Genomic DNA, 14,865 nt, shown 5'->3' with positions numbered 1-14,865 from the left:
TTCTGGCTTTGGGAAATGGGAAGGCACTTCCGGCAGCAGGAAGGAGGACTAAGAGGAAGAGGAAAGGGCGGTGCAGGACTGGAGGGCTGCGTCGTCCAGGTGGCACCCGCTACTCCGCCCGCTGATGGCCCCCGGCCCCCAGCTTTCCGCTAAATCAGGCGGAAGCGAGCAGTGGCTGGAGCAGGCGGCGGAGCCTCGGAGCGCCTGGAGCACCAGCCAGGACTAGGCTCCACCCTGCAGCAGGCAGTGCGCCGGCGCGCCTGGGAGGCCTCTGCTGGCCACGCCCTCTGCCCGCCTGTCTCCTGCAGAGGCACGCCCCCTCCTCTGCGCCTAGACCCCTTCAGGGGGCCCAGGCGGGGCCCAAACACTCGCCAGCGCCGCAGCCGCCATCGTGTTCCGCGCGTCCCTAGCTCTGCAAAGGACAGGCCTCGCGCCAGGATCCCGGCGGACTTCTGAGGTGGCCAGAGCCCCACCGCAGCCCCTGCCCCTATTCTGGGCTTCCGATCGACCGCGGAGCCTCGCGTCCCCTTCCCAACCGTGCTTCGGGACTCTCCTTTACTGGGCCTACCTCCCCATCCTATCCCACCACGCCCTTTCCGGACCTTCTCGGGTCTTGATTCCCATCCACCAAGCCTCGCGCCGCTTATCCACTGGACCCCTGATGCACCCTTCTCCCGGCCTCGCGCCTCTGGTCATGGATGTCTCCCATTCCTTCCTCTTCTCCCAGCCCGTCGTGCTTTGCTGATGGCCATTTCTGTGCCCTTTCCTTTGGGCCTCACAATCCAGTGCTTCAATTTAGAGACCGCATCCCCCTCCGACACAGTTCTGTGCCCCCACACACCCGTTTTCCTAAATTACCTTTATCTGTCCCAGGACCTTGGGCTTCATTTGTAAATCCAACACTGCTCTATGCCACTGCCCTTCCTGGTGTTCCGAACCAAACCCACTCGAGGCTGTGAGCCTTAGAGACCTCTTAGCTCCAGTATTTTGCTCTTGAATAACATACTCCGCAATGTTCTTCTGTCCAGTCCAGGTCTCACCAGCCGAAGCAGGCCCAACTTTACCCCACCCAGAATAACAGCTGTTGCTGCTTTCGCTCCTCCAACTCCTGGATGCCCTTGTTTTCTGACCTCCCTCTCACTCTAGCTTGCCTTTTCTCTCTTCCTTGTGTGTCTCAGGTGCCACGATGGTAGGGGAGCTACGATACAGGGAATTCAGGGTGCCCCTGGGGCCTGGCTTGCACGCGTATCCGGATGAATTGATCCGACAACGGGTTGGCCATAATGGGCACCCCGAGTATCAGATCCGCTGGCTCATCCTCAGGCGCGGGGATGATGGGGACCGGGACTCTACAGTGGACTGCAAGGCTGAGCATATCCTGTTATGGATGTCTGACGATGAGATCTATGCCAACTGCCACAAGATGCTGGGCGAGAATGGCCAAGTCATCACACCTTCCCGGGAGTCCACGGAGGCCGGGGCCCTCGACAAGTCTGTGCTGGGGGAGATGGAAACAGATGTGAAGTCCTTGATTCAGAGGGCCCTTCGGCAGCTGGAGGAGTGCGTGGGCACCGTGCCTCCTGCCCCTCTCCTTCACACGGTCCATGTACTCAGTGCCTATGCCAGCATCGAGCCCCTCACTGGCGTCTTCAAAGACCGCAGGGTTCTGAACTTGCTCATGCACATGTTGAGCAGTCCTGATTATCAGATCCGCTGGAGCGCAGGCCGGATGATCCAAGCTCTGTCCTCCCACGATGCTGGTGAGGGACATTTGTGGTGGGGGAGGGAGAACAGGAGAGGGTCTGGGTCAGCTCAGGGATTCGGAGGACCCTGGGACAGGACCTTCTGACCTCATCAGTACGGAATGGCTCTGTTGTTCACTTTTAAGTTGGAAGAAAAAAAGAGGGGGCGGGGTTGGGAGAATGTTTGTTGTGGGAGGGGGACGACGGGATGGAGGGGGAAAGACTGCATAAGCAAGAACATATTAATCCATTAGCTTTTTATGCAGAAGAGCTTAGACTGTTGCAGAATGTGTGTGTGTGTGTGTGATAGTAAACGTTGGCTCTTGAAGCAAATCAACAAAATATGTCATTCCCAGCGAATGCTGGCAAAGAATTGGTAGTGAGTAGAAAGCTAGGAGAGATCCCTGGAAGACTGCGCTTAGGAACTGTTTCTAATTGGAGGTGTGGGTTTCAGGGACCCGGACCCAGATCCTTCTGTCATTGAGCCAACAAGAGGCCATTGAAAAGCACCTGGATTTTGATAGCCGCTGCGCTCTGCTTGCACTGTTCGCCCAGGCTACTCTCACGGAACACCCGATGTCTTTCGAGGGCGTTCAGCTGCCACAGGTATCTTGTGAGGGTCCGAGGTAGTGGGAGCTGTGGACTTGCCACAGAGGGTACTGTAGAAAGAAGGCAGAAGATGAGACAAGATGGGTGAGGGTCAGAGGTGTATCCCACAGGTCCCAGGACGGCTGCTCTTCTCCCTGGTGAAACGCTACCTGCATGTCACCTTCCTCCTGGATCGGCTGAACGGCAATGCAGGGGATCAAGGAGCCCAGAACAACTTTATTCCCGAGGAGTTGAATGTAGGGAGGGGCCGGCTGGAACTGGAATTCAGTATGGCCATGGGCACTCTGATCTCTGAGCTGGTGCAGGCCATGCGCTGGGACGGGGCCTCGAGCAGACCAGAGAGTTCTTCCTCCTCCCCCATCCAGCCTCGGCCAGCACAGTTCCGCCCCTACACCCAGCGTATCAGGAGGTCGAGGCAGTTTCGCCCCCGTGCCTCGTTTGCCAGTTTCAATACCTATGCCTTGTATGTGCGGGACACGCTGCGGCCTGGGATGCGGGTCCGGATGCTGGAAAATTACGAGGAGATCGCTGCTGGGGATGAGGGCCAGTTCCGACAGAGCAATGATGGCGCTCCCCCAGTGCAGGTATGGCCTCTACAGTACTGCAACACTGAAATTTCATTCTGGGTGAGGCATACACACTGGGCATTCTATACTGGGGCTCAGTTAAGGTCCAAAGGACACGGAGCCCTTGGAATATGGGAGCAAAGGAGCTTCGGACCCAAGAAGAAACCGATGGATTAGAATTTGGAAGATGGGCTATCTGAGGCCAGATGGAAGTACTGAGCCATGGTATCTAAGACAGAGAGGATCCAGGCCGTGGGTGCTAGGATGCTTGTAATCCCAGTACTTGGGAGGTAGAGAGAGGCAGAAAGATTGGGAGTTCAAGGCCAGCTATGGCCACATAGCAATGTTGAAGTCAGTTTGGGACCCCCATCTGAAAGAAAGTAAAAATGAAATTAGACTAAAGGGCGTAAGGAAGTAAAGGGCATTGCCGAGGAGGAAGGTGAGGCTGTCTGTATACTGTATATATTGTTGCATATACAGTCTATATAGTCTATAGACAGGGGTTTGCTATTTGAGGTGGTCACCTTATGGGTCATGAGCCCCAACACTGGGCCTTAGCTGGTCAATAGCAGGTCTTCTTGCCCTTCCCTTTCCTCCCCCCTCCAACCCTCCAGGTGTTGTGGGATTCAACAGGCCATACCTACTGGGTGCACTGGCACATGCTAGAGATCTTGGGCTTTGAGGAAGACATTGAGGATGTGATTGATATTGAAGAGTTACAGGAGCTAGGGGCCAATGGAGCACTGAGCATCGGTGAGCTCTGGGCTGGGGGTTGGCTCTGAGCCAAGAGGGAGAGACCTACCTGGGCAGGCCGTGACTTAGCTATTGCCACGCACCATTTACGCAGTCCCGCCGTCCCAGCGCTGGAAGCCCATAAATCAGCTCTTTGCTGAGCCTTACGTGGTGCCCGAGGAGGAAGACAGGGAAGAGAGAGAGCACTTGACCCAGGCTGAGTGGTGGGAGCTCCTCTTCTTCATCCGGCAGTTAAGTGAGGCAGAGCGCCTGCACATCGTGGATCTCCTGCAAGACCACCTGGAAGAGGAGGTAGGCACCCCTCAGAAGTGTCCCCCCGCAAGTCTGCACTGGAACATTTCGGACGCGCGGGAGGTGAAGTGCGGAGGTCGGACAGCTTCAGGGGCCCACCGTGGAGGGGTCTGGAATGTTCAGAGATGCAAGGGTCAGTGGGCTGCCAGCCACAAGAGGTTCAGAATGGTTGATGTGTGTATAGAGAGACCCTCATTCCCACCAAGGATCTGCTCGCTCAGCTGCGACAGGCTGGTTTTCTTTCCCCGTAGCGTGTTCTGGACTATGAGATGCTTCCTGAGCTGACGGTGCCCGTTGACTTGGCCCAGGACCTGCTGTTGTCTCTGCCTCAGCAACTTGAGGACAGTGCTCTGAGGGACCTGTTCAGCTGCAGTGTCTACAGGAAGTATGGGCCCGAAGTCCTGGTAGGGCATCTAAGCTACCCATTTGTGCCAGGTGCCCACCCGAATTTTTTCGGAGCCAATGAAGAGTCTGAAGGTGAGTGCCCTGCAGACAGCAGCAGAGAGACCTGCCTTTGGGAAAGTGTCCTCCAAGAGGTGTCTCCTCTAACAGTGTGCCATCTTGTCTGAAAGAGATACCCTACCCACAGTCCCACACAATGTGCATGTGTGCGTGTGTCTGTATGTCCAGACCCAAGGATAATTACAGATGTCATTCCTCAGCTGTCATTTATCTTTCTTTTATTTAAATTGATTTTATTTTGGCTGAGTGTGGTGGTCCACAGAGATATTTGTGTTTGAGGTCAGCCTGGTCTACAGAGCAAATTCCAGGACAGCCAGGGCTACACAGAAACCCTATCTCAAAACTACCAAGCCCCCTCCCACTGCCCACCCCCAAGAAAATTATTTTATTTTATCCCTACGGATGCAGTACCCACAGAGGTCAGAAGAGGGCACTGGCTTCCTGGAGTTGAAGTTCTAGATACTTGTGAGCTGCTCTGTGGATGCTGGGAACTGAACCCGGATCCCTCCCTCCCTCCCTTCTCTCTTTTACAATTTCTCTCTTTCTTTCTTTCTTTCTTTCTTTCTTTCTTTCTTTCTTTCTTTCTTTCTTTCTTTCTTTCTTTCTTTCTCTCTCTCTCTCTCTCTCTCTCTCTCTCTCTCTTTTTCTTTCTTTCTTTCTTTCTTTTTGGTTTTTCGAGACAGGGTTTCTCTGTATAGCCCTGGCTGTCCTGGAACTCACTTTGTAGACCAGGCTGGCCTCGAACTCAGAAATCTGCCTGCCTCTGCCTCCCGAGTGCTGGGATTAAAGGCGTGCGCCACCACGCCCACGCCCGGCTCTTTTTTTTTTTTTTTTTTTTTTATTTATTTATTTTGAGACAGGGTTTCTCTGTGTAGCCCTGGCTATCCTGGAACTCACTCTGTATACCAGGCTGGCCTCGAACTCAGAAATCCGCCTGCCTTTGCCTCCCAAGTGCTGGGATTAAAGGTGTCTGCCACCACTGCGCGGCAGTACTGCCAATTCTTACCACCCTCTTGTTCCTTCAGCCAAAGATCCCCCACTTCAGAGTGCCAGCCCTGCCCTGCAGCGTCTGGTGGAGGGCTTGGGCCCCGAAGGGAAGCTGCTTGTGGATCTGGAACAAGCCCTCGGCTCCGAGGCTCCCCAGGAAACTGAGGTCAAGTCCTGCTTGCTGCAGCTCCAGGAGCAGCCCCAGCCCTTCCTCGCACTGATGCGGAGCCTGGACACTTCCGCCAGCAACAAGGCCCTGCACCTCACTGTGCTCAGGTGGGGGGCAGTGAGGGGGCAGTGAGGGGCAGACTTGGGTACCTGAAGGCCTCACGCCAACCTGCTCTCCCTCTGCCTTTCCGTCTCTGTCTCTCCCCCTAGAATCTTGATGCAGCTGGTGAACTTCCCTGAGGCGCTGTTGCTACCCTGGCATGAGGCCATGGATGCCTGCATGACCTGCCTTCGGTCCCCCAATACTGACCGAGAGGTAACCCTGTCCCACTCTGGGGAGAAGCTGGGGGATGGGGAGGACACCAGTGAGGTAGACCCCACTCCCCTCTCCGGGCGAGGCTTGGAGGACGCAACAGAATCTTGGTGTTCTCGCTTTTAAAATGAAATTTTATTTTTTTAAATAGGTATAATACATTCACACAGTTCACAAGTCCGATTGGCACAGGTAGTCAGTCCTTGAGAATCCTGGCTCTTAACCGATTCCTATTGTCTCAGTGTCCTTGCTGGTAACCCACTGTATTAATTATTAGTCCATCCCGTGCTTCCTTATGCAAATAGGAACAAGCTCTGTGGACTTCCTTCCAGCCGGGCCCTCAAGAGGAAGGGGAGGGGGTCCCCTGCCCTTGCAGAGGACACAGATTTAGTTCTCAGCACCCACAGGGCAGTTCACAACCGTCTGTAACTCCAGTTCCAGGGAATCAGATATCCTCCTCCTAGCTCCATGCACACACATGGTGTGACACGTACGTGCAAGGCAAATACTCAGACACATAAAATTCAAATAAAATTTTAAAAAGCTTTTAAGTGAGGGACTCCCAGGACTTTCCTATCAGAGGTCCTGGGTACAGGAGGTGTTAGAAGGGTCAAAGGTCGTGATGTTAATAAGTATCCCAAAGTGATGCCTTCGGTTTCCAAGCTGTTCTTACTGAGGGTCAACAAAGTTCAGGCCTTCTCTATCTCCTGCCAGCCCTCTTAAGTGTCTGGGCTGGGGGCCTACACATCTCAACACCAACCCTGCAACTGGTTCTTATCAAAGAAATAAGGGCCGGGCGTGGTGGCGAACGCCTTTAATCCCAGCACTCGGGAGGCAGAGGCAGGCGGATTTCTGAGTTTGAGGCCAGCCTGGTCTACAAAGTGAGTTCCAGGACAGCCAGGACTATACAGAGAAACCCTGTCTCGAAAAAACCAAAAAAAAAAAAAGAAATAAGGGTTTTTTACCTGCTCCGCACACACTCGGTGGCTGAGAGCTCCAGGGGCCAGGAAGGCTTTTCCCATAGGTTTGGCCTTGTTTCTCTAACTGCACCTGGTTTTTATATTACTTCCACACACTGTCTTGCTCAGCTCCCAGCACAGAGTGGGCATGAATCACCACCGCTGTCTGTGTAGCCCAGGCTTGCCCCTTTCTTCACTGCCCCCTTGACATCCCCTGTCAGGTGCTCCAGGAACTAATCTTTTTCCTGCACCGCCTGACCACCACAAGCCGGGACTATGCGGTGATACTAAACCAGCTAGGAGCCCGGGACGCCATCTCCAAAGTCCTGGAAAAGCACCGAGGGAAACTGGAGTTGGCTCAGGAGCTGCGGGATATGGTGTTCAAGTGTGAGAAGCATGCCCACCTCTACCGGAAACTCACCACCAACATCCTGGGCGGTTGCATCCAGGTCAGGAGGGAGGGCAGGAGGAGGGAGGGCAGTGGAGGTTCTGAGCTACCTAAGAACATGGATGTTGAGAAGTGCCAGGGGATCGGGTGCCCGCTTGAGTGAGCCTGGAGATGTTGGGGTGCCTGCTCGTGTGAGCCTGGAGACGTTCATCCCCTTACGGTTTGACCTTTCCTCCATTTGTGTCTTGCCTGAGCCTTATGTCCCTCCTTTCTCTGATGTTCCGGCTCCAGATGGTCCTGGGTCAGATTGAAGAACACAGACGAACCCACCGGCCCATCCAAATCCCTTTCTTTGATGTGTTTCTCAAATATCTGTGCCAGGGTTAGTGTCTGTTCCCAACCTGTTTAATTTAGCATCACCGGTTTTCCCCTTTGTCTGTACCAGGGCTATGACCTTTCCCCCTCCCCCGCTCCCCCAGGCTCCAGTGAGGAAATGAAGAAAAACAGGTACTGGGAGAAGGTGGAGGTGTCCTCCAACCCACAGCGGGCCAGCAGGCTGACGGACCGCAACCCCAAGACTTACTGGGAGTCCAGTGGCAGGTCTGGCTCCCACTTCATCACCTTACACATGCGCCCAGGTGTCATCATCAGGTAAGGAGCTCCCACAGGCACTCATGGATGGCCCTGCACTGTGTTGGTCCTGCCAGAGTCACCTGGGCTCTTGAATGTGGGCGCGATGGATTCCAATTCCCATTGGTGCTTCCTCCCCTGCTCCAGGCAGCTGACTCTACTGGTGGCTGGCGAGGACTCAAGCTACATGCCAGCCTGGGTAGTGGTATGCGGGGGCAACAGCATCAAGTCCATTAATAAAGAACTCAATACGGTAAGGAGCCCTATGCCTTGGCCCACCCCTGTAGGCCCTCTCTTCCCTTCTAAGTCTAAGCTCCTAACCCCTAGATATAATGAGCCCCACACAGACTAGCCTGTTATCCTTGCGCCTATGTGAGGGCACTAAAGCCCCTTTGTCAGGAGCCCTGTGTCCCCCCGGGGTGGAAGATGGAGGGATTTGCAAGAGAGCTAGAGCTGATGTGGCTGTTATTAGTAACTCTGTCTACACATGAGGAGGTGATAGCCCTCTCTGCCCCTCACCAGGTAAACGTGATGCCCTCTGCCAGCCGGGTGACCCTCCTGGAGAACCTGACCCGCTTCTGGCCCATCATCCAAATCCGAATAAAGCGCTGCCAGCAGGTGGGGTGTGAGGACTGCTGCAGGTCTCTGAGCCCCCAGCCAGATGACAAAACCCAGATGTCTGTCACCAAACTATCCCATGGCAGCCCTGAGCCTGATGATGCCTTTAGAGTTTGAGCCGGGGTTTGGGGGTGGTTTAAAGGGCAAAGCCCATGCCAAGGAGGATGTGGGGCCAGCTACAGGTCTTGTGTGTAACAGGGTGGCATTAACACGCGCATCCGGGGCCTGGAGGTGCTGGGCCCCAAGCCCACCTTCTGGCCAGTGTTCCGAGAGCAACTGTGCCGGCACACACGCCTCTTCTACATGGTTCGGGCCCAGGCATGGAGTCAGGACATAGCAGAGGACCGCCGGAGCCTCCTGCACTTGAGTTCTAGGTATGTGAAAGCTTGCATGTGTGTCTGTGTGGCAGGTCAGGTTCATGGACTCTGGGTGGGTCCTGAGGAGGCCTGGAGACGGATCTGTTCTAGGGCTTGGGGAAGGTCAAAGCCTTCTGAGGGGAGGGGATGACGGAAAGAGAAGATAAGAGATCTCTCTGAGTGCAGAGGGAAGCATCCTGCTAGTCCAGGGCTCCTCTGAAAGATTGCCCCGGGTGCTGGGTGCGTGCTGAGTCACTAAGCCTTAGGGTCCGAACTCTTCCTTCTCCTCCCCAGGCTAAATGGGGCTCTGCGCCATGAACAGAATTTTGCAGAGCGCTTCCTTCCTGATATGGAGGCTGCCCAAGCACTGAGCAAGACCTGCTGGGAGGCGCTGGTCAGCCCCCTGGTGCAGAACATCACGTCTCCCGGTAACCTCAGTATGTGTGTATGTGTGTGTGTGTGTGTGTGTGAGACCTCCATCCCCACATCATCCAGGCCGGACTGCTCCTCTCCCTGCGTCACTTTGTATGGTTGGCTTTTCGCTGTCCCTTGGTGAGCTCAACCTCTCCACTTCCCCAGAGAGACAAGCCATCCTTAGGTGTGTTATTCTCACCCTCCAGATGAGGACAGCACCAGCTCCTTGGGCTGGCTGCTGGATCAGTACCTGGGATGCAGGGAGGCTGCCTACAATCCCCAGAGCCGGGCCGCAGCTTTCTCCTCCCGGGTTCGCCGCCTTACCCACCTCCTGGTCCATGTGGAGCCCCGTGAGGCCGCACCCCCGGTGGTGGCCATCCCTCGATCCAGTGAGTCCTGGGGACTCCAACAGGAGCTCCACCCCACTCATGAGTCCCCACTCTGCTCCCCACACCCCCATGCCCACATGTCCAGGCTGTCCATCTTCTGTGTGTTACTCCATTCATGAACATCATAGCATGCTGGGAAAGGTCTTCAGGGCTCATCCTCGGGACCTTGAGGGGCCGTCGGTCCTGGCCTTCTGACACTTTTCTCACTCCACAGAGGGCAGGAACAGAATCCATGACTGGAGCTACTTGATCACCCGGGGCCTTCCAAGTAGCATCATGAAGAACCTGACCCGCTGCTGGCGGTCTGTGGTGGAGGAGCAGGTGGGCAGCCACAGGTGTGGAGTTGGGGGGTGGGACTCTGTGGTGGCCCCACATTGGATGCCTCCTCATGCCCCTTCCCCTTCCTCTCAGATGAACAAGTTTCTGACCTCATCCTGGAAAGACGATGATTTCGTACCCCGCTATTGCGAGCGCTATTACGTCCTGCAGAAGTCCAGCTCGGAGCTGTTTGGGCCACGAGCTGCCTTCTTGCTGGCAATGCGGAATGGCTGTGCTGATGCTGTGCTGAGGCTCCCTTTCCTCAGGGCCGCCCATGTAAGTCCCTTCCTGTATCTTACCTGGCCCTCTCCCTATAAACTCTCCCCTGCCTTCCCAAAGTGGACCACCCAGTCTCTCTTCTGTGATGAGCAGATCCTTTGGATATGACCATACATTGAAAACTAGGGGGAAAAAATCATGGTATGCAGCAGATAGAGAGAGAGATAGAGAGAGAGAGAGAGATCCCCAACATGTATCTCTGGTTGGTCTCTTGGCCTTGAACTCAGAGGTCCACCTGCATAGGCTTCCCAAGTGCTGGAATTAAAGGTGTCAAGCTACCATGCCACTTCTTTCAAAGGCAGGGTCTCACGTATCCCAGTCTGGTCTTTTTTTTTTTTTTTTTTTTTTTGGTTTTTCGAGACAGGGTTTCTCTGTATATCTCTGGCTGTCCTGGAACTCACTCTGTAGACCAGGCTGGCCTCGAACTCAGAAATCCGCCTGCCTCTCTGCCTCCCGAGTGCTGGGATTAAAAGCATGCGCCACCATGCTCGGCCCCCCAGTTTGGTCTTAAACTTACAGTGTAGTCCAAGAATGACTGTGTACTTCTGATCTTGCCTCTATTTCCTGAGCGCCAGCATTTCAGGCACGTACCATTCATTATCCCTGTTTATGTGGTGGTAGGGATTGAACCCAGGACCTTAGCAAGCAAGCACTCTAGCTATACTCCCCACCCCTTCCTAATTCCTAATCCTTCTGCCTCCATCTCTCAAGGGCTAGGATCATAGATGTGTGCTACCATGTCTACTTGATCTCTTTGATTTTGAGTTATTTGATTTGTAGACACAGTTTGGCAGGGAGGGCATGGGGGCTGAATTTTCAGTTGTTAATACTGCTGACCTGCTCATCTGTTAATGTAAGTGTCTGTCAGGCTGCAGCAGCTGTAGCTCTGTGGGACTGTGTGTGCTCCTTATTCCTGATTCCTTCCAGTACCTCTTGAAGAGGGTGGTGGAAGAAGCTGACCGGTGGATGACAGAGGTGGTCATCCATACCTGCTTTCTCTGCCCTTCTCCTTCTCTTTCTCTGCCCTTCCCCTGGCTCACTCACCCGTGGTTTTCTTACACTCTCCACTCAGGTGAGCGAGCAGTTTGCTCGGCACATTGACCAGAGGATCCAAGGCAGTAGGATGGGTGGAGCCCGGGGAATGGAGATGCTGGCACAGTTGCAGCGATGCCTGGAGTCTGTCCTGATTTTCTCTCCCCTGGAGATAGCCACCACCTTTGAGCATTACTACCAGTGAGTTTAGATCTGATCTTCCTGCCTCTATGGGGTAGAACATGGGGAAGGCAGGCTGGCTGTTTTGGGGCAGGGCCAGCTCACATGGCCTGAATCTAATATACAGGCAGGCCAGAGTGAGAACCTGGGCTATGCTGGCGCCCACACTGAGACCTGGCCTGGCTGTGTGCGCTGCAGGCACTACATGGCTGACCGTCTCCTGAGCGTAGGCTCCAGCTGGCTGGAGGGGGCCGTGCTGGAGCAGATCGGTCCCTGCTTCCCCAGCCGTCTTCCCCAGCAGATGCTACAGAGCCTGAACGTCTCAGAGGAGCTGCAACGTCAGTTCCACGTTTACCAGCTGCAGCAGCTGGATCAGGAGCTCCTGAAGCTGGAAGACACAGAAAAGAAGATACAGGTGGGTCCCAGGGAAGGGCCACGCGGGGAGCAAGTAGCCTTGAACATCCTGTGAACTCCGTTCCCCTTCCAGGTGGCCCATGAGGACAGTGGCAGAGAGGACAAGAGCAAGAAGGAAGAAGCCATTGGAGAGGCCGCGGCTGTGGCTATGGCAGAGGAGGAGGAGCAAGGGAAGAAGGAGGATGGCGAGGAGGAAGGAGAGGGAGAGGATGAGGAGGAAGAGCGCTATTATAAAGGAACAATGCCAGAAGTGTGTGTACTCGTTCTGACGCCACGCTTCTGGCCTGTCGCCTCCGTCTGCCAAATGCTCAACCCGGCAACGTGCCTGCCCGCATATCTGCGGGGGACCATAAACCACTACACCAACTTTTACAGCAAGCGTAAGCGTCTGGAAAGAGGGCCTTGGCCTGGGCTGAGGGACAGGGTAGGCTCCTAAGAAAGGGACCTGAAGTTGGGGTAGATGCTGAGGCTAGAAACCTGGATGACTACAAACATGGCCTCTCAGCCTGCCCATGTTCAGGAGGAACAGGATACAGGAGATACGTTCCCTTTTGGGGGACAGAATGGCTGTGTGGGGAAGTGGAAGGGCTATAAGTTTTAGCTGGAGTCCAGACCGAAGGAATCTCTTAGGAATTGGGAGGAATACAGTCAGACTTCTTCTAAGAGAGGCCATAAGAGCGAGCTTAGGGTGGGTGTGTGGCCGGGCATGGTTGAGTACATTATTAATCCAGAGAATTCCAGAGGTAGTCAGTTGGATCTTTAAAGAGTTTTGAATCTAGCCTGGTCTGCAGAGTGAACTGTAAATCAGCCAGAGCTACATAAAGAGACCCTCTCAGAAAATAGAAAGAGAGGGTGTGAGATTCCTTCCTGATTGGTCACATTTAGTTCCCAAAGTATTCACTGGGCATCAGATTCTAGCCTGGGCAACAAGAGCAGGTGAAGAGTGGAGCCCCCCCCCCCCGCCCCCCCAGGAGTCACCAGACAAGCAGGAGGGCAAACCTTCCTGGCTCAATTCTGTCTGTGCATAATTCAGAGGGCATGGCTGCAGCCTGCTTGGCACAGACTGACTCCTTGTTAGCCAAGGCTTTTTAGGGAAGCTGAGATCAGAAGCCACCGTGCCCGGAAGTCCTGCCTTGGTCTCTATACTGCAGAGACCAGCAAGGCAAAGCTTGACCAACAGAGCGTGCCCTCCCCCCTTCCCTTCCTCCCATCTCTCACCTGGCATTTCTCCAGGTCAGAGCCGCTCCAGCTTAGAGAAAGAGCCACAGAGGCGGCTGCAGTGGACCTGGCAGGGCCGGGCAGAAGTGCAGTTCGGGGATCAGATTCTGCATGTGTCCACAGTACAGATGTGGCTGCTGCTGCATCTCAACAACCAAAAGGTGGCCTGTCCCTCTGCCTGCCCTTCCTATTCACTTCTGTTCTCTTGCCTCCATCCTCCCCAGCTCACCCCCTGGGAGGATCTAAACACTTTGTATCTCTTCTAAGGAGGTGTCTGTTGAGAGCCTGCAGGCTATCTCGGAGCTCCCTCCAGATGTGCTTCACAGGGCCATCGGGCCTCTCACCTCATCAAGAGGTCCCTTGGACCTGTTGGAGCAGAAGAACGTACCAGGAGGTATGCACTCAGGGCCAAGGCAGACTGCTCTGAGTCAGGAATCGGCTTCCCAGGGCCCTCCCTAGGCAAGTGACCGATGTTTCTTACAGGGGTGCTCAAGATTCGAGATGACAGTGAGGAACCCAGGCCGAGGAGGGGCAACGTGTGGCTGATCCCACCTCAGACATACCTACAAGCTGAGGCTGAAGAAGGCCGGAACATGGAGAAGAGAAGGAATCTTCTGAATTGCCTTGTGGTCCGAATCCTCAAGGCTCATGGGGATGAAGGCTTGCATGTTGACCGGCTCGTCTATCTGGTAGGCAGTGGTGGGCATGGCCATGGGGGAGATGCCCACAGGTGATGGTAGGCATGGCCATGGGAGAGATGCCCACAGGTGATGGTGGGCTCCTATTTGAAGTGTCTAACTCACGGTGCAGCCTCTCAGTGTGTGACACGTGTTCCAGAATGTGTGACTGACACAGAAGACAGTGGTAAGGACTGTGTTTTTGACCTGTCCTTTCCTTCTGACCCTGCTATCAGGTGCTAGAAGCGTGGGAGAAAGGCCCATGTCCTCCTAGGGGTCTTGTCAGCAGCCTTGGCAGGGGAGCAACCTGCAGGAGCTCTGATGTCCTCTCCTGTATCCTGCACCTCCTGGTCAAGGGCACGCTGAGACGCCATGACGACCGGCCACAGGTGCTGTACTATGCAGTCCCTGTAACTGTGATGGAGCCCCACATGGAGTCCCTGAACCCTGGCTCATCAGGCCCCAATCCACCCCTTACCTTCCACACCCTGCAGATTCGATCCCGGGGTGTGCCTTACGCCTCCTGCACTGATACCCACACCTTTTCCACTTTCCGGTAGCCCTGGATATGGGGTTAGGGGTAGGTGAGGCTGGGGCTTTCTACAGAAAATAAAATGCTGGAATTTGAAGCTATGACCTGTATGGGACTGCTAGAGATCGGTGAATGGGGCATGGGGACTCCAGTTGATGGGGAAGGGGGCCTCTGGCATGGAAGCAGCCTCTTGACACATCAGGAGTCTTGTCAAGGTCTGGGAAGGTGGATTAGAGAGCAAAGGAAATGTCAGGTGTGTCAACAGCTAAGACTGGATCTCGGTCCCTCCTTGGAGGCTATGGCTAGGACTCTGACCATGCAGGCTACACATACAAGTCCACTTGGCCACCTTCTTCGCAGTTTGGGCAGGTTATCAAACACGGCATCTTTGCCCTCATTTGTAGCTGGAGAGAAGTGACTAAGAAGTGACTAGTCAGTCTGTGTCTGTTTTAGCCACCACTCCCAGTGCTAGCTGCCCTCACTGGGGCCTACCCTGAGTAAAGGTGACACAGGGGAGAGACCTCTACAAGCACCCAAAGCGCGACCACCTTCTGCTGATAGCTTAGGACC

The 14,865-nt window shown here is 54.7% G+C and overlaps 1 protein-coding gene across 1 annotated transcript; it reads left to right on the top strand.

Moving 5' to 3' along the window:
• Nucleotides 1–11: 11 nt before the first annotated feature.
• Cul7 (cullin 7) lies at nucleotides 12–14,396 on the top strand. Its single transcript, XM_021149047.2, has 26 exons — nucleotides 12–457; nucleotides 1,179–1,760; nucleotides 2,197–2,348; nucleotides 2,462–2,935; nucleotides 3,532–3,670; nucleotides 3,765–3,961; nucleotides 4,213–4,438; nucleotides 5,449–5,686; nucleotides 5,789–5,894; nucleotides 7,072–7,299; nucleotides 7,530–7,620; nucleotides 7,718–7,889; nucleotides 8,016–8,121; nucleotides 8,391–8,486; nucleotides 8,685–8,860; nucleotides 9,137–9,270; nucleotides 9,463–9,645; nucleotides 9,860–9,966; nucleotides 10,057–10,239; nucleotides 11,315–11,475; nucleotides 11,653–11,869; nucleotides 11,942–12,248; nucleotides 13,102–13,247; nucleotides 13,354–13,480; nucleotides 13,570–13,775; nucleotides 14,000–14,396. Exons 2-26 carry the CDS (start codon nucleotides 1,187–1,189, stop codon nucleotides 14,321–14,323), a joined length of 5,070 nt encoding a protein of 1,689 aa, XP_021004706.1. The 5' UTR covers nucleotides 12–457; nucleotides 1,179–1,186; the 3' UTR covers nucleotides 14,324–14,396.
• Nucleotides 14,397–14,865: the final 469 nt, after the last annotated feature.

The sequence above is a fragment of the Mus caroli genome, unplaced genomic scaffold (assembly GCF_978045245.1).
Source record: "Mus caroli unplaced genomic scaffold, Mus_caroli_1 scaffold_18, whole genome shotgun sequence".
Taxonomy (NCBI): Eukaryota; Metazoa; Chordata; class Mammalia; order Rodentia; family Muridae; genus Mus; species Mus caroli.
The sequence above is the reverse complement of the archived record's forward strand: the minus strand, read 5'-3'. Positions and strand labels throughout refer to the sequence as shown.